The sequence below is a fragment of the Arvicanthis niloticus genome, chromosome 23 (assembly GCF_011762505.2).
Source record: "Arvicanthis niloticus isolate mArvNil1 chromosome 23, mArvNil1.pat.X, whole genome shotgun sequence".
In the NCBI taxonomy this organism is placed as follows: domain Eukaryota; kingdom Metazoa; phylum Chordata; class Mammalia; order Rodentia; family Muridae; genus Arvicanthis; species Arvicanthis niloticus.
The window spans coordinates 14079900-14105389 of NC_133430.1; the positions used below are offsets into that span (position 1 = coordinate 14079900).

The 25490-nt window shown below is 47.8% G+C and overlaps 1 protein-coding gene across 5 annotated transcripts in view; it reads left to right on the forward strand.

Moving 5' to 3' along the window:
- Clmn (calmin) overlaps nt 1-25490 on the forward strand; it is a 101867-nt gene that overhangs the window by 39083 nt on the left and 37294 nt on the right. For 2 of the 5 annotated variants that reach the window (XM_076921273.1, XM_076921276.1), the window contains exons 1-2: nt 23364-23479; nt 24623-24684. In XM_076921273.1, coding sequence (XP_076777388.1) covers nt 23386-23479; nt 24623-24684 — 156 coding nt within the window. In that variant the 5' untranslated portion in view covers nt 23364-23385. Of the gene's footprint in view, nt 1-17396; nt 17425-23363; nt 23480-24622; nt 24685-25490 lie in introns of those variants that run through there. The other 3 variants (XM_076921274.1, XM_076921277.1, XM_076921275.1) reach the window with 2 other exon arrangements.

Here is a 25490-nt window from a genome sequence, read left to right on the forward strand (position 1 = left end):
AGTCTGTGTTCTTTACCTCTCAGAGAACACTGGAAATCTGTTCGATGTGGTAGTGGTGGTGCTGGTGCTGGTGCTGGTGGTTTTCTCTCCAGGGGATGGAACAAAGGGCCTTGCAAATGCTAGGCAAGTGCTCTACCGCTAAGCACATCACCAGCCCCAAATCCGTTCTTCATACAGGAGAGAATGGGAGAAGGAACCACGCAGTAATGAAGATCCCCCTTTCGAACAGGTGCCTGGGTGATCGTTCGACTTGGGTAGACTGAGCATGCATGGGTCCTCTGGTTATTCTAGCTTTGACTTTCTGTTACTCCCCAAATTCTAGAGGAACTTCATCTCGGTATGAAACTGATTGAGTCTGTGCAATAGCTCTATGTTGTATGTGGTTCAAAGAATCCACTGGGTGGCATGCAAGGCTCTCTCACCAGAGTCCCCAACCCAGCTGTGTCTGTCCCTCCTTCTCCACACCTACAAGGAATATGGGCTAACGGAGGACTTAGAAGGTACCAGGCACCACACTTCCTGCTCACTCTGGAGATGGCACCGTCTTTGGGGAGGCTTCCGTGTCCTTCCTACCTGTGGACTCCCTCTAGGTTTCAAACCCCTTCCCCAGGAAGCGCCAGAGGCTCATGTGTCTGATGGAGGTAGACGAGGAGTCTCCACTGGGTCTGGCAGGAGCTGGATTGCTGTCCCAGCAGGCTCATTTCCCCTATGGGGACACCATGTGCCACTATCCTTGTCCTCATCCACCTGGCAGAGGTGCCAGGAGTGAATATGCGCATTGCGTTTAGCACTGTCTTTATGCTGTGCTGCTGTTGCCTCCTCTGTCTTTGTTGGTAACAGAACAGGATCACTGGGCCCCACCAAGCCTTTGTAAGCCTCATCCAGCTGTGGACTTTTGAGACTAGAGCTGGGTTTCTGGTGGAGCCATCAGCTCTATGATGCTCTTCCTGACTGGGTCCAAGTGGGTTCTTGGGGTCTTGCTTGGAGTCTACCCATGGGGAGCAAAACTATAGGGGCCTCATTTTCTTTAGCAGGGTATGCCCAACTTTTCCATGTTGCAAATGGTATTGCTGTCTTCAACGTTCACACTTAAGGAGCTGTGTGGTTTGAGTTGAAAAAAAAAAAAAAAACAAGCCAAGCCAAACCAACCTCAATATGTGAAATACATTTATAGTTTTGTGTTGGGCTACATTCATAGCTGTTCTGGAGCCCATATGGCCTGTGGCCTGTGGGCTGACTACACCTGCTACCCACCTGGATAGCCACTGTGTATCCTGATGATTAAGGATACTGCTGAAGGGGCCGAAGGGGTAGCTCTGTGTTTAGGAGCACTTTTTGCTTTTGCAGAGGAGCCAAGCTTGAGTCTCAGCATCCCCGTATCAGGTCATTCACAACCTCCTTAACTCCAGCTCCGTGGGATCTTACGCCCTCTTCTGGCCCTCACAGGTACCTGCAAGCATGTGGTACACATAAACACAGGCACACACACACACACACACACACACACACACACACTGCTCAAGACTAGGGAGATGACTCAATCATTAAAATGCTTAAAGACCTGAGTTTGATCCCCTAAAACTCATGTTAATTGTTTTTTTAAAAAGCCAAACTATGGTACATACACGTAATCCTGGTTTTGTGGATTGTGGGAGCATAGACAGGAGGCTTCCTGGGGTTCACTGGCCAGCCAGTCTAGATGAATGGATAAGTTATTGGGAGACCCTGACTTAGAAGTGTAAGGTAGAAAGCAATTGGAGATGACACAGGGACAGTGACCTCTGGCCTCTACACACTTGTGTACAGATGTGCACACACATGGCCAGATACACATACAGAATACCGCTCTGGTCTCCATTCTGCCCACCTGTAGCTGTGCGTCTAGAGGGGAGATGTCTGTGTAAACAGAGGCCAGGGTCATAATGCCTTGTAGGGCTAAAAGAATTAGTATTAAAGAATCGGCTTGGTGACACACTTAACAAAGGACCCCCACTTTTGCTGCCATGTGACATTTGCTTCTAAAAGTCACCACAGAGAGGAGATGAGTGTCAGGAAGGATGGCTGGGGCAGAACGCTCAGAAATGTCCTCACTGGTGTGAATCTGCTTTTTCTCTTTAAACTTTTTTTAAATTGGGTCTTTGTGAATTTCACACCGTGAGCTCCAGTCATCTCCCCCTCCCTTTTGCACCCACCCTCTACCCTTGCAACACCCCCAACAGAGCAAAAGGAAAAAAAATCCCGTTGTGGGAGCTGTTGTGTGTCACAGTGTGTCCCACAGTTTACCCCTCTGTCCACACTGGTTTGCTTGCAAATCTTCATTGCAACGACGACTCCTTGACGACTCCTTAGTCTGGTACGAGGCCTCTGGCTTCTGCTCCACTATCAATTCTGGAACCTCGCTGATATTCCTCTCAGATATCCTGTTGCTGCCCTGTGTGGTGGAGATCCTGTAGTTTGGGATCTGTAGGGCCAGCCCCTTTCAACAGTGGTACAGTTCTAAAAAAGAAAGAAAGAAAGAAAGAAAGAAAGAAAGAAAGAAAGAAAGAAAGAAAGAAAGAACCACCCAGTTTTACACCTGCTAAGTGGTTAAGGAATCTATAAATACTAAGATAAACATGACACTTAGCCATAAAAGAGCTTTGGCTGTGGGCCTGGAAGGGCGTGGCACAGAGCCAGGGACCTCTGCACTAGAAATGGGCACAGCATGCTCCCAGCCCTGGAGGCTGCAGGTCTGAGGTAAAGATCGTGTCAGGGCCTGCTGAGGCCTCTCTCTTTCTCTGTGTTCTCGCCACCTCTCTGCATAGGTGTACCTGACATCTCTCTCTGACCTCGTTCCCCATCTTAGGTCACTAGTCACATTGGCTTCAAGCCACCTGCAGGCTTTTCTGTCTTCAACCACCCTGTTCAAGGCCCTTCCTGTATCCACATACATTTCCATCTGAGGCTTCAGTGTCTAGATTTGTTCATCTCAGACATGGATGCGTATGGCTCATAATACCCAGTGAACCCCAAGGGGGCTGGTGGATGTTTGAGGTTGTGTGTGTGTGTGTGTGTGTGTGTGTGTGTGTGTGTGTGTGTGTTAATCCTGCACAGCTTCCCTCAACTGCAGCCAGCCAAGTGCAGCTTTCTAAACACACCCAATGTTTTATTTTTTTAATTCACATGATGAGAACTAAGGAAAGAAGAAAGGCATCAACAATGAAATGTCGGCAATGGCGAAATGTGTAGAAACACCTAAATCGAGAGCAGCATGCTTTCAGGAGCATCACTGGTCTGAACAGGAAATGCACCCAGAACTAAATCTGAACCTCAGTCTTCAGGTGACCGTGAGTCACAGTGCTAGATCTATTCAAGCACGCTCATGTGTTTCACTCTGAGAAGGAAAGGACAGTTGTGACAGTCACCCATCACATGAATGGGCACAAAAGCTCCTGCCCAAGGCTTACCTGACAGTGGTGCTGGGAAGGGGGGTTTTCAGGCCCTCTTATGAGACTGAGCCTGAGGTATGATGTCATCATGCAGATTCCCAAGCTCATCTCGTAGTATGGCTTCGGAACTTGCACATGCCTGAGCCTGGACAGCTGTATTAACTATCAGCCAGGTGGTCATTCTCTGATGTAACAGGACAAAGCTAAGTGAGACTGTCCTCCATTTCCCACCTGCTAGTGAACATCCCATTCATCTTTATCATGGTAGTGGGAGAAATACATGGAATGGCATTTCCGAAGGGAGACCTCAGCCCATAGACATCACAAGGATTGTACAGAGTGTCCAGGCCATGGACTTAAACTGTGTGCACTCTTGCTCCCTAGTGGTGAGTCTTGGGTAAGTCCCAGCCTGGATACTATGACTTTCATTTTTCAGATATGGTACCAAGGCACCCACGAGGTCCCACCTAGAAAGTGTGTCACTCAGAGCAGCGGCGAGTCCCTTCCTTGGCTCCTTTTTCTCTCCGACCCTAGTGCTTGTGGTTTCTGTAGGCATGCTCCCTGGGAAGATTTGTGTTCAGGGATTGGGCTGGAGTTAGCCAGACTGTCCTGGTTCAGAACAATCTTCACACACCACCCTCATTTCTGACCCAACGGAGAGGTTTCTGGCATCAGCCTCAGCTAACTAATGCTTTTCGAATGACTGAAAGTTCCATCTCTCACTGCTATGATTCGTCATAGGGAAGGGAGAAAGTTCCATCCAGCCAGTGCAATTGCACGGAGCAGAGGCAGGGAAGATCCCAACAGAGGTCTGCCATGTCTCTTCTTAATGAGGCAGGTACACCGCACTTCTGCCATCAGGAGGTGACAGCACAGAGTACCAGCAGCTGGGGAGGCTCACTGGAGGTTTTTTATCAGGGCATAGCCTCTAAGGCTTGCTTGACAGACTGACTGACTGCCACTGCAGGCCCACCAAGACTATGACACTAAGCCTTCATCCTCAGTCACATCCGTTGATCTTTCTGGAATGACAAGTCACCCTACAGCATGCAGTGTGATCAGCCACCCAAAGCAGGAACTTCTCATTGGATGTGACTCAGATTAGCCAGGGTGAAGGTCTGTCCTCTTCTCTTTGAGAAGTACCCACTTCTTCTCTACCCGGATATGTGAAAGAGACAGCTTTTGGTTGGATGATGGCTCCACAAGCAATGGCTAAGCCCAATCACTCTCCATCTTCAGCTGTGTGCCTGTCCTGAGCCCTGAGGCTCTCATTCTGTCCCTATGACTATTCCCTGATGCTCAGGGCTACCATTAGCACTGCCGTGGCCAAGAGGGGAAGCAACCTGCCAACCATCACAGAGCCAGCCAGAGGTGGCAGCCAGGCCACCCGGTTCCAGAATGCCCGCTCTTTTGACCCCCTTCTCACACCTGCCTGATTTGCTTGTTAAACTTTAAAAAACATCAATTAGTGGCTGCTGTACGTCAGATGGCCTGCTCAGCACTCCTGGAGTTCCTTTGGTAATTTCCGGTCCCTCTGAGAAGGAAGGACCACCCTGAGTCCACAGGTCTTGGGTCTCATGGCCATCGTTGCCTGGAGCTTGAAGGAAGAGAAATGAGGCCAGAGAACAGGCTGGAGGGAAGTTATTTTTCAATCAAGTTGGGCTTTGCCTTGCTAATCCTTCTCTGCAGGGGCCAAGGGCAGACAGCTCTTCCCAGCATGGGGACAGCATGGCCCTGAGATTGGGACCTCCCCCCCCAATCTGACAATAAACAGAAGAATGTGTCTCAAAAGACACCCAGCTGCTCCTAATGAAACTGAGGGCTGAAGAGTGGAGAGAGAGAGACTGTCAGCCAGGAAAAACCCAGGATCCTCTGGGCGACACCAATCCCTCCAACAGCTAAATTCCCTTCCAGGTCCAAGCCTCAGTTTCTTCATATGTGACATGGGATCATAATACACGTCTCAGGGCTGGGGATATAGCTTAGTGGTAGAGTGTTTGCCTAGTATGTGTGAGGCTCCAGGTTCAATTCCCATCGCTATATATATGAAAAAAAAAAATACATCTGCACAGGACATGCTCAGAACACACATCCCACACATGCCTTCACAGTCCACGCAACTTAAAGACACGTTCTGGGTTCCATATCTGAGGCTCTTAGGGAATTTGTAATTCACATTCAAGGTCCTCTTTATTATAGATGAATTCTGTTTATGAAAATGAAGACACTTTGAACCAAAGAAACTTGGAGCAAATGTGTTTTAAAGAGTGCAAAGCCTAGGCAGGGGTTGGCTCAGGGCAAAGTCCTTGGTAGGGAGGAGTTTGGCATGAGAACCCAAGTTCAATCCATCAGAACCCACATTTTATAAAAACACAACAGGTCTGGTGGTGTGTGTTTGTCATCCCTGTGTTAGAGCAGAGAGATGTGATCCTCTGGTCCTCACTGGCCGGCCAGCCCGGCCATATTGGTGAGTCCCAGGTAGAAAGTGAGAGACCTGTTTTAAAATGAAACAAAACAACCCTCCCCCCCCAAAACAAGGTAGAAAATCATCTGAGAAACAACACCGGATGTTGACCCCTGGCTGCCACACGTGCACATATGCCTGTGCACCAATAGATGAACATGTCTATACGCTTACACAGATGCATATGCACCAATGCACAAACATGTATACACGTATAGACATATGTACCAATGCGCACACATATGCATGTGCACCAGTATACACATGTATACACATATAGACATATGTACCAATGCACAAACATGTATACACATATAGACATATGTACCAATGTCTATATGTACCACACACATATGCATATGCACCAATGTATACACATGTATACTCGCATACATATATATATGCACCAATGAACAAACATATATACATGCATACACATATAAATGTGCACCAGTGCACACATGTATACACACATACACATATGCATGTACACCAATGCACACACATTTACACACACATACACATATGCATGTACACCAATGCACACACATTTACACACACATACACATATGCATGTACACCAATGCACACACATGTATACACGCACACCTATATGCATATGCACCAATGCACACACATTTATACACACATACATATGCATGTACACCAATGCACACACATGTATACATGCATATGCATACACATATGCACCAATGCACACATATGTATACACACATACACATATCTACCAATGCACACACATGTATACATGCATACACATATACATATGCACCAATGCACATGCATGTATACACACATACACATATACACACATTTATTTTTAAAGAGTGAAAGGCCTCCTCGGGAAGAAAGCAGGTTCTGTTTTACTCTATTTTACTGAGGAGGCTCTAAGTATAACACAAGAGTCATTTTCCCAGTGGAACAATGGGCTTCCATCCACAAAATGGCCATCAAATGCAGTTGTAAAGCTTTTCAAAATGTGAGATGGCGGAAGTATTTTATTATCATCCTCCGAGACCCAAGATGACATTGACTGTGGCCTTTGCCTCCTTTCCTGGCACGAGATCAGCTCATTGTACATCCCGAGTGCACAAGCCTCACCACATGGCCAACAGCAAGCAACACTGGGGAATCTAGAGGTCAGGAGTGACGTTTGGTTTCCCCGGGTCCCTCGAACACATTTCCTGTGCTGTCTCTGAGGACTAGACTCTAATGCTTTTTCAAGGTCTCCCGGTCCTTGCGACCCCTCCTGGTGCCTGTCCGTTCCATTCTGCCTGACCCCCGTACAAACCTTGGGTCACGATCGAGAGTTGCTGGCTTAGCCCCCTGTTTCTTGAAGCCCCAAACAATATCCAGGATTTACGAGTTCTGCGTATGAGGGTTCCCCTTCCTTCCTGCCTTCCTTCCTTCTTTCATTCTTTGCTTTCAAGGCTGGAGTCAAGCTATCTGGTATAAGAGAGTGATCTGTGGCATTTTAGAACCCCGGTGGCTCCCCACCCCTGGGCTGTCTAGGATAGATATGTCATTGTTTGTATTCTGGCTTTCAGCTCAATATTTGCAGAAGCTGCTGACATTTTGAGCAGAATATAGTTGTTGTGAGGACTTAAAAAGAGAGACAACATTCCTGACAGCCTGTTGCCTGTGGCTGGACTGCTGAATCATCTTGTCTTGCCTTCCTTCCTTTCTTTGTGAGAAAAACAAAACAGGTGTGACAATTTCACAAATGACAAAGGGTTACAGGAATTTACATTCCTTATCCCACGGGCACATATGCATCAAAAATGCTTATCACTGGGCCATTAGTAGCAGCAAGGGGTACTGGTGTAAATATCCAGCCATAAGGACACATGGTGGGTTTGAGTTCTGTTCTTAGTCACAAATGATAAATGTGTAACAATGTCAGGAGTCTCTCTTGTGTCTGAATGGTGTCCAGTTATTAAGTTACAAAGCACAGTGGCTTCTTCAGAGGGCGATGATCTCATGACAGAGCCCACAGATGAGCAGCCTGGGGCCAGTGCTGGCACATAGTAGGGCTGCAGAGGGGCTAGGTGCTTTCTTCTTGGTCATCCTTAGTGATCGATACTGGATTTTCTGTCTTCTGAGTTCCACACTAGGAAGGACAAGGCTAGAGGAAAAGATGTATAGTGTTCTCAGCTCTCTCAGTAAAGAACATTCCAGGAAGCTCCTTGTCTTCACTCGCACGTTCACTTTATTGACTGAACTTTGTCATGAGTTCAGCTCTGCAAGGGAGGCTGGGAAATGCTTTAAAAACTGAGAACATTGCAAACGCAAAGTTGGAATTCTGTTAGGAACAGGAAGGAGATGGCCACGGGTGTTAGGACAGCCACAGGCTACTCCTTCAGCTTCCCAGCATCCTGGGTACCCTCTTTCCCCCCTGCTCAGACCTGATTATGTTTCTCCCTGGAGAGAACAACAGAAGGCTTCCGCTCTGGGGTTTGCAGCCAGGGCTAAGGCCAGCTCACAAGAGACGGTGCCAGCTTCCCGCTAGGTTGGAATGTGCCTGGTTTTTCAGGATTACATACTTGATTAAAAGCTGAGGTCATCTGCCAGGCTTACAAGGTCAAGGAGAGTTCCAGGGCGACCATAACACAGTCATGAAGAGGCAGTGAGATAAACCATTCAGAAAGGGTGAGAGACAGACCGGGGGTGGAGGATCCCATTGCATATGTGACATGTGACGGCAAAGTAGTAAAAATAAGGAACAGACCAAGGAGGTATGGAAGAGGTTAAGTTGGTCTGTGACACACACATACACCCTTTTGTTGCTTTTTCTGAAATACTCTAGTGTAGATACTTAGCAATTTTACAAATAGAAAAATTCTTCCTGTCAGATGTATACGTGAATATTTCTCCACGGGTGGTCTTGAGGACAAACAAATTATTTGCACAAGGGTAATTGAATAATAACTATTAATTATTCATTTATTTGATGCTTCATGTGTGCTAGACGAGTACCCTTACTACCAAGCTTCATCCCCAGCCTCCTCCTTTCTTCGTATTTTGAGTTTGGGTCTTTCTAAATTGCTCAAGCAGACCCTCCTAGTAGCTGTGACCACAGGCCTACAACACCAGGCCTGGCTTAGCAATTAATTTTTAAATACAAATTGAAATTTATACCAAATAGATGCACGTACACACAAAATGAAGTCCTTGGGCAAGCTTGCAATAAAAGTCAAGTGTCCCTCTCCCAGGCCTCTCACCCTTAAAATCTCCTAGGGAAAAAAACCATCTCCCCTATGACAACGTCTGAGCCTTGAATCTGAGACTTTTGCCTTGCAGAATTGGCTGAAATAGTTCGAATAGCAGATAACACGGGGACTGGAAACCAACACGACTTGCAGAGGGACCCATCAACGTGACAAGTGGCTCTCTCCTGGGTGTGACGACCTAGTTAGGAAAGACTTGGGTGGTTTTGATTCAGTGGGGCCGGAGAGGGTCTGTGAGGCAGGAAGTATTGCGTAATGGTTAAATATGTGAGCTTTGGGGCCCAACTGGGTTTAGAACCTGGTTCTGACATTCACTAAATGGGTGACCTTGTTTCTCCCTGCCTCGGCTGGCACAGTTTCAAAGTGGTGACCAGAATACTCCCATCAAAGGCTCTTTAACGTCCGTTGCTTGATTTAAATTCCCTAATGTTGACATTACATATCCTGGGTATTTGTTTTAGTTGCAAGCTTTCAGACCACAGTTGCTCATTTTGGGGTGACCTGAGTTGGGATCTAGTAAGAACCACACATTGCAGGCTCTGTCTCCAGGGCTCTCTCTTTATTCTATCTCTGCCACATGTAGCTTACTGGCTGAAGAACAGAATGGCTCTCGTTGTAATCAGCCAAAATTACAATGGACAGCACGATTAAGCTAAAAAGCTGCCATTACTCTCGTATCAGAGTCTCTGTGAACCCGAGGATGGGGTGTGGTGTGGGGGGGTGGGCAGGGGAGGAGAGGGCAGTGGCAATAGGCCAGAGCAAGAATGCATTTGCAGGCTTCTCATGGTCCCTTCCCTCTTCCTTTCTCTTGCTTGCATCCTTCTTGGTCCTTCTACTCTGTCGTCCATAGGATAGTTGAGTGGCTTCCACGCCAACCCTTTATCCCAGGAATCAACCAGATAGAACCAGACTGAAACTGAATTCCCTAGGCACGTTCTCAGTCTTAATTGTGATCTAGTGATTCCGCTTCTGGATCCCCACAGTCTCCCCCAGGGATCATGACAAGGAAGGGTTGTCCCCGTCTACCCCACCCACCGTGATGACACCTGTCTCCTAGAATAGCCAGCTTAGGGAAGAAGACTTGAGGGACACAGCAGAGATCTCAGAAATGAGCCCAAAGTACACCGTATCCTCAGCAACCAATGGCCAAAAGAATGCTAGCGTAGGAAGCTGCTCCACGTACAGCCTTGCTTTAAGGCAGAGCATCCTTTCTCCAGGAGGACAGCCATTTATTGAAGATCTATGCACAGACTCTAGAGCCTGGGTCAGAAGCTGCACCTGGCCGCTATTGCAGGAGGATATTGAGCCAGCACTCCCTGAGGCTGGGTGAGGAAGAATCCCTTCATGGTGGCTCAGCACCTAGGATAGCACCATAGAGGCGCTAGCTGAGAGACTCCCAATGATGTATGTAACAACAGTGGTCCTTCACTCAACTGAGGATGACCAGAAGCCCACCGCCTTGGGCACGTATGGTGGCTCACACCTGTCGTTCTAACATCCTGGGGGTTAAGACAGGAAGACTGTCATGAGTTTGAGGCCAGCCTGGGCTACATAGTGAAATCAAGGTGGGCGTTGGTTATAAAGTATGACTATCTCAAGAAATCAAATGTAGCGTCAGAGGAGGAGGAGGGACGAGGAGTTGCAACAGCCACAGAGCTAGGGCCAGCGCCAGCTCCTGTCCTCCTCCCGCTCTACCTGGGATTGTCACCCACATTACCAGCTGTGAAGTGGTCTGAGCTCTGTGCCTCTGCCCAGGGAATGCAACATGAGAAGACCTCACTCCAGAAAGGAAGGTTCTCTGGCTTGTGAACGTTGACTTCTGTGGCAGGGCTGCCTCTAGTCAGGCAACCTTGTCTTGTGCTAATTAATGTAAGATCTCGCTGTCCCAGCTGGAGGAGAACGGGAGGCTCCTCACCTTCCTGTCACAGTTTGTGGACTTTAGATTCACACCTTCACTTTCTGTGAAGGCAGAGACTGTAAACAGAAAATACTGTGTTCTTTTCTTTGAAGTGGATATAGTCAGCCTGACATCCTTGTCTTTGTATTCCAAATGGACCTGTTCTGCCTGCACTGCCCTCCCTCCCTTGCCCTCCCCTCCTCCCTCCTCCCTCTGCTTCCCTTCCCAATCCCCCTCCAGGCCTGCTGTCCTAGATAAAAACGTGTCTCCGTGTGCCTGGCACTTCCCCAGTTTTAGCACCTAACACCCTGCTGGGATTCCCTTAGTCCTGTGCGGACAGGGACAGTGGTCACCTTCATGGTTAGGCAAGAACCTAACCATATTTGAGAGGGACTTCTGGATTTCATTAAAGGCAGATGGGCTTTAAAATGCAAAATAAGGGTATATTTATGTTTGCGAAAATACAAAGTTGTGTGTTTAATCTCTGTTTTTTTTATAAGTGTGATTGGAATGCAGAGGTCACGCTGATTCTTGCTGCTCGGCCTTTGAGCTCTGTTCTTGAGTTATCTATCACTCAGGACAGCCTTTCTTCTAGAACTGCACTACCCCTGTGATGCAGGGCCTTCTGAAAGGGCCCATATTGACACACTTACTTTGAACAGGGGCTCAAGCAAGCAGCCTGGGCACGGTCCCCTTCCCAGAGAAGGTGACAAACTAGACTGCTATTCTTCCACCTGAGACTCGGTGTCCCCGTTCACAGAGGAACTTGTCTGAGGTTGCACAAGTATGGCTTCTGCCTTCCTCACACCAGGACTTGCTGTGAGCATCCTTTTTCACCCAGCTATAGCACGGTAGCTCTCCTCTTCCCAGTGGGCTCCAGAGCCCACTGCCGCTGTGGATCTGCTCTCTCTCAGTCTCTGAAGGGCAGGGTAATGGTGTCTAGAAATTGCATACCTTCTGCCTGACTCCATCCTGTTGGCCAGAACTCCACCATGTGACCCTCACCCACCTGCATGGGAGGCTAAGAAGTGGGGGTGTGTCGCACAGGGAAAAGGAGATGTCAGAGCTCACAGAGTAGTCTTTGTCACCACATAGGCTATCAGTCATCCACTTTGTACTTCAAGGATCCAGTGCAAGCGGTTCTCCCATCAGTGATCCTCTCTCCAGTGTCCAAAGCAAGATTCTGTAAGGACACTGTTTTATATAGAAAAGTCTGGCCTCAAATGAACTTGTTTTGAGGGGAGTTACAGAAGTGTGTGTGTCTGTGTGTGTGTGAGTGTGTGTGTGCATGTATGTGTGCACATGTATGTAACTGTGTGTCCACACATACATATGTGTACATGTATGTAACTATGTGTGTGAATGCGTATATGTGTATGTGAGTATGTGCATGTATGTGTGCACTTGTATGTGACTATGTGTGCGAGTATGTGTATGTGTGCTCGAGCATACACATGTGTATGTGTATGTGAATGAGGGCATGCATGTATGCCATAGCACATGTATGGAGGTTAAAGGACAGCTTCAGGTGTCAGGCTTTCTCTGTACCTTGTCTGAGGCAGGGTTTCCCTTTGTTCTCTGCTGCCTGTGGCAGATTAGCAGGCCTATGGACTTCTAGGAATTCTACTCTGCCTCTGCTCCTCATGGGGGCCCTGGGATTACAGACACATCATTATCGTGGCTGGCTTTACATAGGAGCTGGGATTTGAACTCAGGTCCTCATGTGTGTGTAAGGGATGCACTTTCCCGCTAAGCCATTTTTTCTGCCCCCATAATTTTTTTGTGAGGTTTATCAGGGCTTTAAACGTATTGATCATAAACATATACCTGAAGGGAGAATGTAACAGGAGATATTTAGAAAAGCCAAGGTGTGGGCTGGGCTATCTAATCGGTGGGGCGCCTCTGCTTAGCTCCGGCTGTCATGTTCCAAACTAGAAGAGTCCAGAGGCCACGTGCACCACAACTAGACACAGAAGACACCAGCGTGGTTGGCTCTGTCAATCTACCACGTTGTCCCCACAAAGCTCGGCTGAGCCCCTGATAATATCTTCCATATTTGCGGTACCCTATAGAATGAAGACTCTTAATGCGTAAAGATAATCCAATGGATTTGTATATTTATATATTATAAATATATATATTTATATATTTTATACTTAGAACTGCTCAATCAACAAGATGCCTACACAATTAGAGTTGTTATCAATATCTAACCTTTTGATAGAAATTGCTACCCAGGACTGCTTTCGACCCATCTGTCTTCCTCCGTGGTCGCTAGTCCTCCCCCTTTTCTCCTCCCCTTCCTCTCCTTCTCTCCTCCCAACTCCTCACTCTCCCTACGTCTCATACTGCCCAATCACCAAACTCCACCGCATATACAATGTAGCAGATAAATATTCTGCTACAGGAGAATACTCCATATGTCCTGAATTTACAAAGAGACATTTTGTAATTTTGTGATTACTCTGCAGGAAATAGTTTGGAAAACACTAATCTAGAAGTTTCTCATTTCTATGGAAACATTGGCTTGAAAAAAAATGCCTAAGGGCTAAACTTGTGGTTTCACCAAGTTTAGCCCTTTGGTGGATCATGGTGTCAAAGGCCCAGAGATGAGTCTTCATGGGATGCAAATGAGGAATCTGTTGCTGTGGCAAAATACCTGAGAAAACCATCTGAAAAGTGAAGCCGGGATCCTCTGACTCTGTCGGAGGTCAAAGGTCATGGTCTGTGGTCAGAGGTCACCGTCTGTGGTGTGGCTCCCTCATGATGCTTTTGACCTGTGGGAAGGCAGAATTTCACAGCAGGATAATATGATGGAGAAAAGCTACCCACCCATGGTTACCAGAAAGCAAAAAGAAAGAGAAAAAGACTGAGGGTCCAGTTTTCTCCTCAAGAATCCATCCTCAGTGACTCCAAGCAGGCTCCACTTCCTCCTACAGAGCTTGCCTTCCCTCATCATCAGCTGGCACGAAGCTTCAGGTGGACAAATAAAACCAAACCATAGCATTCTTCTGTCTCTTCCCTTTTTCCTTCCTTGTACCTTCTACCCTATACTCTTCCCTCCTCCTCTCCCTCCTCCCCTTCTCTTCCCCCTCTTTTCCCCTCATTTCCCTCCTCCCTCCTCTTCTCCCTCCCCCCTTCTCCTTCCTCTTCCTCCTCTTTATTCTCTCTGTTGAGAAAGGGTCTCACTCTGTGGCCTTCTATTTGTGACCCTTCTGTCTCATCATCCTGGGTGCTGAAATCACAAAAGTGAACTGATGCTTTCAGCCAGCCTCTGGCAAAGAGAGCCTATAAGGATGGGTTCTACTTCTTATTACGGTTGAGTGTAGCCCCCTGCATCTGCTCCCTACTTGATTTTATGAATGACTGTACAGTACCCTACATGCCTTCCTGGGTCATAGCTGGACACTTTGGGGCAGTCTGCCTGCACTGGGCCTGTCGCCCAGGCCTGCCCATCTGGCTGAATGTAAAATCCCTGTTTGCCTGCTTAGAGTTTTATGGCTGGCTGGCGGCACTGGCCATAAATCAAGGTGGTTTGAGGGTTAATGTTGAGCTTAGACAGAATCACTCTGAGGGAAAACTGGAGTGGGTTTTTTTTTTTTTTTTATTTGAGTTAGAGGCACTGGTCCTATACATATATAGCTTAAAATTTAATTTGGTGTGTAATTGGGACTAGCTCTGGAGCCCTGGGTTATGTGTTTTGGAGCAGCTGAGAAACAGGGGCGAGGCAGGGCAGGACATGGTATGTTAATTGGTGGCCTCTGGGACCTGAGAGAGAACAGGATCTAAGTCCCCAGTTAGAATGAGCTTGGCAGTTTTATTTGAGTCTGAGGGGGCATGGATTACAGAGACCACCGGTTTGCACCAACCAGAGCAGGTTATTCTCTGCTCTGTCGCCTGTGGACACCGTCCCCAGCATTCAGGAGAGATGGAAGATAAAAAGTAGTGGGCATCCTGAGAGGGTACGTGAGCTTGCCTGTAGGGGCTTGCCTGCACCCCTGTCTGTAGTATTTCTGTGCTGCTTGGCCTGTGGTCCCTACGAGGGTTTCACATTTTATTACCAGTCTCGATAAAAGGGACTTGGGTCAAAGCAAATATTCACGGAGGAAAAAACAAAGGAAATTAAATGCAAAATCATGACTGGCGAGTAACCACATAGAGGCCTGACTTTAATACTGCCAGAGCCATTGGGGGAAGTGGTCCCCAAGTGTCAGAACCGAAGGACGTTGGCCTGGTATTCCCAAAGCCTGGCCTCTCTCCTGTTTAAAAAGAAATTGCCATTTAATTTGTTTCTGGGTTTTATTTCTCAAGTGAACCAGCATGGGGCCCTGTAATGAGGTTGTGTTTCTGGGAGGTGTTGAAAGACGGGAAGAGGAGGGAAACCACCGAGCAAGGCCGGGTCTCATCTGGAGCGGGTATGGTCCTCTTCAAGTCGGATGGGCTCTCGAGGAGTCTGCAAGCGGAGCCCAGGGAAGGAGGTAGAGCTGCTCGGGTCTGTTGCTCACGCTCTGCAATGGACGGGAGTTGTCATTGTGCGACATTGTGGTCCCCAGTAAATCAGGCAAGGGGCCCAAGAGAGGGAAGCAAACCAGAGCCAAGGAATTAATGCATTTGGAGTAAACTAGGAATAGACCTAGAGACAATAGGGGCTGAGCATCTCAGGTCTCAGGTGCAGTAGTGCACCCGTATCTAAGGGAGGTGGTTCCAGGATCCCCGTGGGTACCAAAGCAGTTAGATGCTCAAGTCCCTTGTATAAGGTGCTCTAGTGTTCTCAAAGACAAACGCATTCTCATGTTCTTTGATCGTCTCTAGCTGGCTTGTAGTACTTAGCACCCTAAATGTGGGGGTCAATATCTGCATTCATTTTGCTATATTGTTGTGGAGACATGAAAAAGAAGCCTGTTTATGTTCAGGATGGATGGAATTTTAAAAAGATCTATTTTTTTTAATGTGATTGAATCCAAGAATACAGAAACAGAAAACGGACTGCGTGTACGTTTAGATAAGAGATTTCTAGTCCAGGGAGCATCAGGGGAAACCTGGTGATTGTCTCTGACAGGGAACATCTCTGTTCCTTGGTGCTGAGTCAGCTTTCTGCACAGGATAAAGCGAGTTGTGGCAAACAGTGGCTAGGTGCAGGAGTGGACACAGCAGCGTCCCACCTCCCTGCCTGAAGAGCAGCAGAGGTCTTGACCCCCAAATCACCCTCCCACAAGCTCTCTGCAACTCCCCCTCTGGCTGCCAACTCATTTTATAAAAGTACTTGGGAGGCAGAAGCAGGCGGATTTCTGAGTTCGAAGCCAGCTGGGTCTACAGAGTGAGTTCCAGGACAACCAGGGCTACACAGAGAAACCCTGTCTCAAAAAACAAAACAACAACAACAACAAAAAAGTAACTGGGCTCATGAGGATGGCTAAAGGAAGACCGACCCTAAGGTCTGCTCCTGTCTTAGCCTGATGCTGCCAGCTGGGGGACCCATGAGTCCATTTACTTGAGTGTCTTTGGTGCACCTGGCATGCGTAGGCAGTATCATTTCCCAGCAGCCCTAGGAAGGAAACATTGTCTCTATAGACAACAACCTCTAATTGTCCAAGGTGGCCCACAGCTGCAACATTGTGTGTTTGCAACACTTATGGTGTGCCCAGCCCTTTACTGAGGTCTGGGAGTTTGAGATCCCATTCAGGTTTTGCTTGCCCTAACTGACCCATCCTGCTTTCTGTCTGTTACCTGCCTGCAACCCTTCCCCTTCCGTAACAAGGGGCTTCATTGCCAGGATGGGGTGAAGCCCTCGGTGGTGTTTTAAAGACACAGCACTAATGCGTTTGATGCTTCCAACTTCCTGATGTAAGTTTTATGACCCTATTGGCACCGTCAGGGAAACAGAGGCCATGGGGCAGATCTGACTTCATCCAAGGTCACCCGGAAGGGACAGAGTCTTCCCACACTCACTGTAAGTCATCTGTGCTGCCCAGGAGCAGATCTGAGAAGGGCAGTCACCTTAGAGCACTACCCCTTCTTGCTCCCGCAGCACTGCTGACGTTGTGGACCCGGCGAGTCTATGTTGGGGAAGGTTGTCCTGGGCATCATGGGATACTGAGCAGCCCTTGGCCATGAGGGATTCCAGCAGCATGCCCTCAGTTGTTAGAATCGAAATTACCTCCAGACATTGCCGTGTGTGTTCCTGGGAGTAGTCGTCTTGGTAGATCATAGTGACCTCGAGCCACACCTGAAGGACTCTAAACCTCATCATATGATCCTGGCCATGGGCACGGCCGAGGGATGCCATCAGAGAGGAGACCTGGGGCACTGAGACCAGGCTTGGTGAGGAGCTGATGCCCTGTCGGTTTTGTGAGGATGTACCACAACTTCCAGAAATGAAGAGCAGAGGTGAGCATCAGCCTGGAGCCAAGGTGGGCTAGGTTCGAATCCTGAGATTCCACTGAGTGGCCACGGCACATCAGTGCCTGAGCCTCCCAGACCTTGTCTGTGACCGGGGTAGTTCTTGACCAGATGTATAGAACATATGGGCTTGAGATGAGAGTGTTGCTATCCAGGAATCATGGCCTCTACCACCAGCTGCTTTTAACAAAATAAAATTTTTCCAAATAACTAGTGACAGGTCAGGCTGCACAGTTCCACCTGTGGTCCTCTGTAGCAGCCTCTGCAACAGGGAAAGCTGGTTCGTGTCTGTAGTGATGCTACAGCTCTTCCCTCTGGGCCCTGTCCTGTGCCAGCCCTGTTCAGTTCTCTCATGTAGGTTGCTCAGAACATCCAGTGGAGCAAGGACATTGTAGCTAGTGCCCTTTGTCTCTTCCCTTCTGTCCAACAGTGCCTCTGGTCTCAAAGCTTGTCTCCCCACAAATATTTGGATCCGTAGCCTCCACCCCCACACCCCAGTCCAGGAACCTCTCAGAGACTCAGATTCCTCCCAGTCACAGGGAATTCAGCAACAAAGACATCTGAGTTTATTATTTCATTATCGGGAGAGCTCAGGAGTGAAAGAGAAAGTGACTCTTGCCTGGTGCTTCCAAGCCTCTCTGTGGCCTCTTCTCATTGAATTGGCTTAAATGATAATTAAGCCTGAGTTTCTGGGCCTGAGGAGCCACGGATGGCTGCAGGACAGTGGTTCTCAACCTGTGTGTCACAAACCGCTGGGCAAACCTCCATCTCCAAAAATATTTGCATGACGATTCATAACAGTAGCAAAATTATGGTTATGAAGAAGCAATGGAAATAATTTTTATGGTTGGGGGCCGCCACAACACGAGGAACCATACTGAAGGGTCGCAGCATTAAGACGGTCGAGAACTACTATCTTAGGGGCTATGGTAAAACTTACCAGGCTCTAAACGTCTGGGATGATCCCCACCAGCCTAGAGTACCTATAAGTATTCTCTTCATTACTAGAAGACTAAGAAATTACCTGTGGCTATCTCTTTTTCCAAGATGCAGGGTCCCTCACCATTGAGCAGATAAGGTGCCAATTCCCAGTCCCCTACCTCAAAGCATAAGCCTGAAGGTCTTGAACAGGTTTGGGGACGTAACTCAGTTGGTAGACTGCTTGCCAGGCAAACATGAAACCCTGGGTCCTGTCTTTAGCATCACAAACATCAGGTTAGGCAGTGAATGCCCGTTTCCTCAGTTCAAGGTTAGCCTGGGCTATATAAGAAGGTCAAGGCCAACTGGGGACCTGTTAGAGCCCTGTCTCAAAAGAAAACAAGTCTTAGGTTAGGGAAACGGCCTAGCGGTCATGAGTGCCTGCTGCTCTTACTTACAGAGGACCATAGTTTAATTTCTACTACCCAGATCTGATGCCCTCTCCTGGGTTCTACAAGCACACACATATACTATGCATTTAAAAAATGATGTTTTTTTTTAAAAGAAAATCTTTTGAACAGAGCTCAGGAATGAACATATTAACTGTCACTCTGGGAGATCTGTCAGTAAGCATAGGCCGTATTTTGAGAAACTGAGTCATGCCTGATCACCTGGAAATTATTTGAGTGAGGACTTGTGTATTCTCTGTGTGTGCACATGGCATGCATCTATGTATGTTTTCTCTGGGCATAATGAAGTTTAAAGCGATTTTAATTATCCCTGTACTTTAAAATTTTTTTTATAATGATTTCAATCATGATAATTTTTAAAATAAGTACCAAAGCCATCAGATTCCCCCTCCGGGCTGGGAAGAACAGAAGTATTACAAAGAAAATACTGTATTTGCAGTAAAATTTGGAGAAATATGACTGTAGAGACAGAAGACCACAAGTTTGAAGGAAACTCTTTGTTTTAATTATTCCTTTTATTTTTTAAGATTAATCTAATTACTTCATTCCCCTTTTCCTTCCTTCCCTCCAAGTCTTCTCATACACCCTTCTTGCTTTCTTTCCAATTCATAGCCCTTTTTTTCTCATTAATTGTTGTTGCATATACAATACACACACACACACACACACACACACACACACACACACACACACACACACAGGGGGGTTCTAAATACATAAAACAACTTTCCTCGTCTATACAATGTTACTTGCAGGTGCATCGGATAACCGGTTGCTGTGCTCTTCCCTGGGGAAGATTTTCACCCGCTCCAGGCTTTCCTTGGGTGTCTGTAATTCTTTGTGTAGGGTTGATGCCTTCTGGGTTCCTCTTATCTCCCTCCTCCTGTTCCCACATCCACATTAGCTTGTCTTTTGTTGTCCTTGTTCTGCTTGTGATGATGAGACTGGATGGGGGCAGCTTCTCCCATTCCCAGGAGACACAATGTAACAGTAAACGCCACAATCCTCTGGTTCCAACAACCTTCCTGCCTGTCTTCAGCAGTGAGCCCTGAGCCTTAGGTGCAGGAGATGAACCGCTGGGACTCGGCTCCACCACTCTGCATTTTGATTGGTTGTGGTTTTCTGTAATGATCTCCATCTATGGCTAAGAGAGGTTTCCTTGGTTGGGGGTGAGGACTTCATTTGTATCTTGTTTTAACTCCCCAGACTGTGTCCCTTTCTCTGAGACTTGAAGCTCGTAGGCCTGCCTACTCCTAGGGGGCCTGAGGAAGAGGGAAATAACCCACTTTCCATTTCCAGATAATCTTTCTTTTTTCAAAGCCAGAGGCAGAATTGCACCTGGGAATTTGGGCCTGTGGCCTTGAGCAAGGCCTCCTCTGTCTCCTGCCCCTCCTTTACCCAATCTTTGGGGTCCTGGGCCTGGTGTTCTCCCTCCACACCCCAACCCCCAGCCTGGTTTTCCTGCACCCCCTCTGGCCAGGCAGAACGGGATGGCAATTTTACAGTGCTGTTATTACTTCATTGCTGCCCACACGGGGCCCCACAGCCACTCCGTGAGCTGGCCAGACCTCGCCAGGGAAACTGTTTCCTACACCTTTACAACGTGAGAGGAAAAAAGGGGCCGTTGGATTTATGGAAACTATATAAAGTTTATGGAGTCTTGGCAGGCCAGAAGTAGGAATGCCTGCAGGAGGGGAGGGGGCACATTTGGAAATGGAGACAGCCATGCAAGGGCAATGGGCCTCTGTCGAGACACTAGACAAAATCCGAGTTCAGGGTGTGCTGCGTGACCCTGGAATCAGGAAACCTGCCCTGGAGGCAGCAGCTGCCAGGGACAGGTGACCTCATGCACTCCCATAGCATGCTTCTGGGGTGGACAGGGCTGTCCTTATCCTGTAGAGTGTGAACTTGCTGGCAGTTGTAGCACAATATGAGGCAGTTGGGCTGGGCGTGCTGAGTTCACGCAGACTCCTCTGTGCATCAAGCGGTATATCCCCGGCTTTAAGCACTGAAAAGATGCTCTTTGTAGCCATTTCAGTTTAGAATTTGTCTGATATCTGGGATCATGTCTGACCATCCCCTGCTACCCATCACTGTACTCCTCTTGTAGAAGATGATTTATGCTCAGGTTTGCCCACAGGTATTGGTGGGGACAGAAGCAAAAGCCACCTTCAGGGTTGGTTCTGAGTCAGAGCAGCGTTTGAATATACAACCTTTGCTGTCAGGCGTCCCCTGGGTCCCACTTCTCCCACAGGACCCTAGAAGACTACCCTATGGAATACAGAGTCACCTGTCCCCATCTCTGTCATCCTGGGCACTTTTAACCTCTTATCCCTTTCATTTGTACCTCGTGGTACCTTTGTTTCCCCTTCCTACTTGTCTGTGAATTCTTGGAGCGCAGATTCCGTGAATGCTTAGTTGGTTTTGCCCACAGAGCCTGGCATCGCTCCAGTGTCTAGGAATCCTTGTATAAATATCAGCTGGGAGTGTGGATGAGTGGATGGATGAATGGATGGATGGATGAGTGGGTGGATGGAAGGATGAGTGGGTGGATGGAAGAATGAATGGGTGAGTGGGTGGATGGATGGATGGATGGATGGATGGATGGATGGGCACCTCGATGGCTGAATGGGTAAATGGGTGCCATGTTGGGCAGTGGGGAGGTAGATGGATAGACAGATGGAGGAATGGTAAAGTCATGGTAGGAGATACGTGGCTGGTTGGCTGGCTGGCTGAGTTAAGGACAGGGTTTGTTTGTGGGTTGGTGGGTGGATGGGTAGGACACGTGTAGACCAACAGATACTTACACCCACATTATACCACCACACACAGTTGAGCCGTGAGTTTCTTCTCAACCTCCTTAGTAAATGCTTTTCTGTTTCAGGGGCTATGCTTTGCTCTTTCTGAGACCAGCTGGAGAAGCAAGCCTGGGTGTTTGACTCTGTGTGTGTGTGTGTGTGTGTGTGTGTGTGTGTGTGTGTGTGTGTAAATACTTTACAATCCCCATAAACTTGTTTAAAGACAGGTGGGGGTGAAAGTATAGACTCGGGTAGCCTTTGGGAGGGCATTTTGGAAGTGGCTATTAAAAATTTAAATGCACCTATCACTAAGACCCAGCAGCCCCACTTTGAGCTGTCAAGGATGAGAAATGCCTTCACAGGCTTGTGCACAAAGCTGTGTGCCAGGGTGTTGGTGCAAGGCTGCTCATTGGTGTGTCACTCCTAATGGTGGCGGATTAAAAATAGTCACAACATCCATGGATCTGGGGATAAGTAAGTACCCTGGAAAACTCCAGCCACCAAAGAGAACGTGATAGATCTGTGTCCAGGAGTGGACAGTTCTCAACTGGCGCTTGAGAATGGGACACTGCAAGCTTTCAGGAGTCCCTGGGACTCAGTCATCTCAGCAAGTGTCCCCTTGTCCTAGCTCTTCGGTCAACGTTTTCTGACCCTCTCCAGGAAGCACAGCCTGCTGGGATTACATCTTTCAATCTCATGCCTGCTTGTCAGTGACCTTCTTTTGGCAAGGGGACAAATGAGAGAGGAAAAGCAGTTACAGTCATAATTACTGTCTGCTGGCTCTTCAATTAAAAAGCACGAAAGGCATAATATTAAAATCTGATTTATAGGTGCCACTATCTGCCTAACAGTGTGGCCAAGAGCCAGAAAAGCACTGTAGTCATTACGGAAAAGCAAAGCCTCTTTTCTCTGGCAGCAGACAAATTGGTTCTCATTTTCTTCTTGCTAAAGGACAATGAATGAAATGTTTGTTGGCGTCTACAGCGTGTTCTTCTACTGTGCTGAAAGCCAGAACTTAGTAACTGGGAGTAACTTAGGAGTTGTCTGGCTCAGTACCTCAGGGAAGTTTCCTGAGAGGCATGGTGGTGGGACATGGAGGTGGTAGCCGCTATAGGCCACCATGTATCAAGATACAGATTCTGGTGCTCTACCCCTCAGAGGAACACCATCTAGTCTCTGATGGGCCTGGGATAGCTAAGACCACAGTGCTTAGGAGGGAGAGGAAGGAAGCACTGGGCGTTTAGCTCCCAGTTTATTCATCTGTAAAGAGTGTGTGTGTGTGTGTGTGTGTGTGTGTGTGTGTGTCTGTGTGTGTACATTATATGTCTCAGTGGTTGCATATAAGACATGATCCCAGCACTTGGGAGGCAGAGGCAGGTGGATTTCTGAGTTCGAGGCCAGCCTGGTCTACAGAGTGAGTTCCAGGACAGCCAGGGCTATACCGAGAAACCCTGTCTCGAAAAACCAAAAAAAAAAAAAAAAAAAAAAGCACATAAGACATATGGTATATGTGTACAAAACATGTATATGTATAAAATATGTGTGTTGTGTGTGTGTGGGGGGGTATGTACCCACGCAGGTGTGCACATGTAGCAGTCAGAGGTGGACAACTGTCTTCCTCTCTCATTGTTTACCCTACTGTCTGAAGTAACTTGAAACTTGCTGTGCCATCTAGACTGGCTGGCCGGGAGCCCCTAGGATCCTCCTTTCTCTGATTCCCCAGGCTGGCATTGCAAACACACACTGCTGCGCCTAGCTTTGACATGGACACCAGGGACTTGAACTCGGGTCTTCTTGCTTACAGAGCTTACAGAGGACACATTTTACCCACTGAGGCATCTCTCCAGGCCCTGCTCAGTGAGTTTCTTCAAAGTCATTGTTGCGGTTACAGGTTATCATTGGGAGAGCTGGAATTGAACCTACACTTGCTATCTCCCGGGTGATAGCTGATATAGGGTAGACCACAGGGGATTCCCTGCTCTGCTTCTTTACCACCAGAAAGGCCCCTGGGTGCCTTCTGAATCCTGTTCTGTTCATACTTAGCAGAGTTTCTTCTTAGCAGAGGTGTTGTCAGGCTTTATAAACACATGAACAGAACCAGCCCAGAATGTAAGTGATAGATGGCGGTGCCCTGCTCAATGAGAGCTTCTTACTAAGACGCTTAGTGGGGAGTGCTGTCCCCTGCAAGAAGGCAGCCATGGTTTAGGGCAGTCCACTCACCACGGCTAGGCAGCAGGTGCCTGCAGAATCTTCCATTCTTAGCTTTAAAAATAAGAGCTACAAAGCTGGGCACGGAGGCACATGTGTATAATCAATCCCAGAGCTCTGGAGGCCGAGGCAGGAGGATCCTGAGTGGGAAGCCATTCTAGACAATGTAGCAAGACCCTAGCTCAAAAAATGTCTGCAAAGAAAAACAGCTGTATTGCCCATGATGTGCAGGACCTCAGGTTCTCTCTGTCGACCTGGGAGTGGGTCCCTCTTTCTCAGCTTGTTGAGCAGAAGTGGGAGCAGGAGAAAGGCCTGAATACAGGAGCTGGAAGGTGACTGGAAAGCTGACCCTAAGACTCAGCACAGCCCAGAGCTCCATCTCCTAACCATTGGCTTCATCCTCTCTGGGGGCACGCTGATGCACACAACTGTGTCTGGCTTTACCTAGGTTCTAGGTATCCTAATTCTGGTCCCCACGTTGGAATGGCAGGGGCTTTATCCACAGAACCATCTCACCATCCCACACTCGTCTTAGAGCCGGGTGATCAGACACTCATGATCACTCTGAATTCATGGGGTGCTTAGAAGCTCACGCTTGGGCTGGAAAAGTGAGATCCTGTGCTCCATAAACCCCTGGGGGCCCCCTTCTGAGAAGAGTTCTGCTCGCTCACGCTGGGGACCCTGCGGGGTTTAGTCTGCAATCTGTCTACATGGAATTTCCCTGGGAAGGGCGGGCAGGATTTTGCCCGTATTTCTTCCATGCCCTGGTTAATGGCATTTCTTTGTTTACAGTGGAGAGGGAAAACGTGCAGAAGAGGACTTTCACACGATGGATAAATCTTCATCTCGAAAAGGCAAGTGAGGGTCTGGGGTTGGTACGTGATACATTTATCTATATATTTACATGCAACTACATGGATGGTTCTATATGGTAGCAGGGAGGAAACATGACTCGCTCTCTGTGTCTCTCCCTCTCTATCTCTGTCTGTCTGTCTGTCTGTCTGTCTCTCTCTCTCTCTCTCTCTCTCTCTCTCTCTCTCTCTCTGTGTGTGTGTGTGTGTGTGTGTGACTTTCTGTAGTGTATACTGTGTATGTATGTGGACATGTCTGTGTTTACGTATGTAAGTGTTCATTATATAAGTGTTCATGTATGTAAGTTCTCATGTATATAAGTGTTCATGCATGTAAGAGCTCATGTATGTGTTTATGTTTGTAAGTGCTCATGCATGTAAGTGTTCATGCATGTAAATGTTCATGTATGTAAGTGCTCGTGTAGGTAAGTGTTCGTGTATTTAAGTGTTCATGTATGTAAGCGTACATGAAGTGAGCCCCTCAGAGGACAACCTCGCCTTCCACCTTGAGAGACAGGGTCTCTTGTTCACTGCTGTACACACCAGACTAGCCATCCCATGAGGCTCTGTGGCTTTGCCTATGTCTGCTTCCCATCTCAACTTACGGTTTCTGGGATTACAGATGCACACTACCGCATCTGGGTTCTGGCTGTTGGAACTCTGGTCTCCATACTTCTATGGCAAGGGCTTTGTGCCCCGTGGCTGTGGCTGTACCTTTGAGACTTTATGGGTGTCATAAAGACTCACAGCTGTCCATTCTCACAGACACAGCTGTTCTGCAATCACCGGCAGCTATGGAGGGGAATCCA